Source organism: Salpingoeca rosetta, assembly GCF_000188695.1.
Source record: "Salpingoeca rosetta unplaced genomic scaffold supercont1.3, whole genome shotgun sequence".
Lineage (NCBI taxonomy): Eukaryota > Choanoflagellata > Craspedida > Salpingoecidae > Salpingoeca > Salpingoeca rosetta.
In genome coordinates, this window is record NW_004754931.1 from 1280842 (window position 1) to 1283185 (window position 2344).

The 2344-nt window shown below is 55.8% G+C and overlaps 1 protein-coding gene across 1 annotated transcript in view; it reads right to left on the bottom strand.

Annotated features, from left to right (window-relative positions):
- The window catches only part of PTSG_11789 (uncharacterized protein), a 7565-nt gene extending 5796 nt beyond the window's left edge, over positions 1–1769 (bottom strand). The window contains exons 1-3 of the mRNA XM_004997778.1: positions 915–1769; positions 365–694; positions 96–228 (exon numbers count right to left, since the gene is read on the bottom strand). Of these exons, the coding sequence (XP_004997835.1) occupies positions 96–228; positions 365–694; positions 915–1448 (997 nt within the window). The 5' untranslated portion in view covers positions 1449–1769. The remainder of the gene's footprint in view (positions 1–95; positions 229–364; positions 695–914) is intronic.
- Between the last annotated feature and the right edge of the window lie 575 nt (positions 1770–2344).

Genomic DNA, 2344 nt, shown 5'->3' on the forward strand with positions numbered 1-2344 from the left:
ACACACACACACACACACACACACACACACACACACACACACACACACACACACACACACACACACACACACACACACACACACACACAAAGCACCTGAGGTTACAGCGTTGATTTTGGTAAGCGCTGGCGGGAGTGCAGCGATGGCCGACTCAACGCTCGACAAGCGATCCTCGTGGTTGGCAATATTGCCATCGTGATCATCAGCACGCGCTTGCAGTGCACCAATCTGGTAGGCCACGTGCAACAAGAGGTGGATGTGAGCATGACGCTGTGCAGCGACTAGGTTCTCTGCAAACACACACGCACATACACACGCATATGCACACGCACACGCACACACACACGCACACGCACGCACGCACTTCGGAAGCGAGGCTGGTTCGAGCGGTGGTGATGTTCTGGGCAAGGTTGGACAATGCTGCTTCGACGTCTTGCTTAAGCGCACGTTCCTGCAGCTCCGACCGAAGCTGGCTTGTGTTGTGCGCCGCGTCGCTGGCCACGCTGGCCAGCCCTGACGCGAGCGTGGAGACGCGGGTGGGCAGCCGCTCTGCAGCAAGCTGGGACACCTCCATGGCTAAGCTGGTGGTGTTGACGTTGAGGGTGCTGGCGATGGTGCTCTCCACGCCCATCAGGCGCTCGTTCATTGCATTCACGCCAACCTCCCGCCCGCCAGCCTGCGCGATTACATCACCCTGTGTGCGTGAATGTGTGCGTATGTGTGAGTGTGTGTGTGTGTGTGTGTGTTTGGTGAAGGCACAATGAAACACGCCACAGGTTGTTGCCAACCAGGCAACAACCAGGCAACTGAGGTCGCTGAATGGAACGTCACACACGTGCACATTCAGCCCCCCCCCCATACACACACACACACACACCACGCGAGACGACAAACACCATGAACAGGCACTGCACCTGGTATGCGACGATGCGAATGCCCTCTGCACTGGTAACAATTTGGTTCTCCAGGGCAGTGCACACGAGCTGCCGAAAGGGTACAGGCTGACCAGTGGGTCCGCAGAACACAGTCATCGGGCCCCCCTCAAAGCCAGCAGATACGTCACACTCGACCACGCACACGCCGTTTGGCGGCACACTGCTGCAGTTATGAGCAACAGGGTATTCACTGAAGTCGCCTGCGTTCAAGTGGCAGTATCCATCGCCGCCACTGACCTGTGTTCCCACTGCCACATGCAGCAACGCCACTGCAAGCCAGCCCAACAACACCACCGCCCTCAGTGCTGTTGCTGTCGTTGCTGCTGTCGCTGCACGGCGGTGACCACGAGAGCCAGATCGTCGCTCTTGACCACCAGCTCCTCCTTCACCTGCCTTCCTCCTGTACCTCCCTGGCTTCTCCGTCGCAACACAGGCAGAGCTTGCAGAGACGGTATGGGGGCCACTGCCATGCTCGCTCTGCGTGAGCTGCTCGTCAAGCTGCTGCCCTCGCATCCTCCCCACCCTGCTGCACCCTGCTGCACCCTTCTTCAGCCACGCAGGCAGTGGTCCTGCCTCCTCCTCTTTGTTCAGGCTCTGCACACCCAACTGTTGTCGTGTTGTCTTGCTGTGGGGCTGGCCGTCGTGTGTTTGCTTTGCTTTGCTGTGCGTGTTTGCGAATATGGAAGAGCACCCACCAGGTCGAACACGCACACTTCTTCGTCTTTGTCTGGCTGGCTGGCGTCGTCACACACCCTCAGCGCGCAACGCACACCAAGCGACCAACCAACGCCCACTTTTTCCGTGAAGCTTGCTGAATGCCACGCTTGGTGGCTGCTGGTTGGTTGTTTTTGACGAAGGTCTGTCCAAGCCATCGCCTTTGTTCGCACAGCGAACAGCGCGAAATCGTCAAGATCGCCTTCAAGGCATGCATGCAAGCGAAGCGAACGCAAATTAAAATGCCTGCTTCAAATTTTTCCGGGACAAAGAGGTGGTAGACAAAACGTGGGCAAGGTTGTCAAGTATCGTTCATTGTGCATCGAATCAATTCACCAAAGACAAAAAGAAAAGAAATGTGATGCTGAAATTGATTTGACGTACATGAGACACACTCACACAAACACACACACTCACCCATTCACACACACACACACACACACACACTCTCTCTCTCTCTCTCTCTCTCTCTCTCTCTCTCTCTCTCTGTCTCTCTCTCTGTCTCTCTCTCTCTCTCTCTCTCTGTCTCTCTCTCTCTGTCTCTCTGTCTCTCTCTCTCTCTCTCTCTCTCTCTCTCTCTCTCTCTCACTCTCTCTCTCACTCTCTCTCTCACTCTCTCACTCACTCTCACTCACTCTCACTAACACTCTCACACACACACACAACACACACTCTCAGACAGAGACACAGAGGAA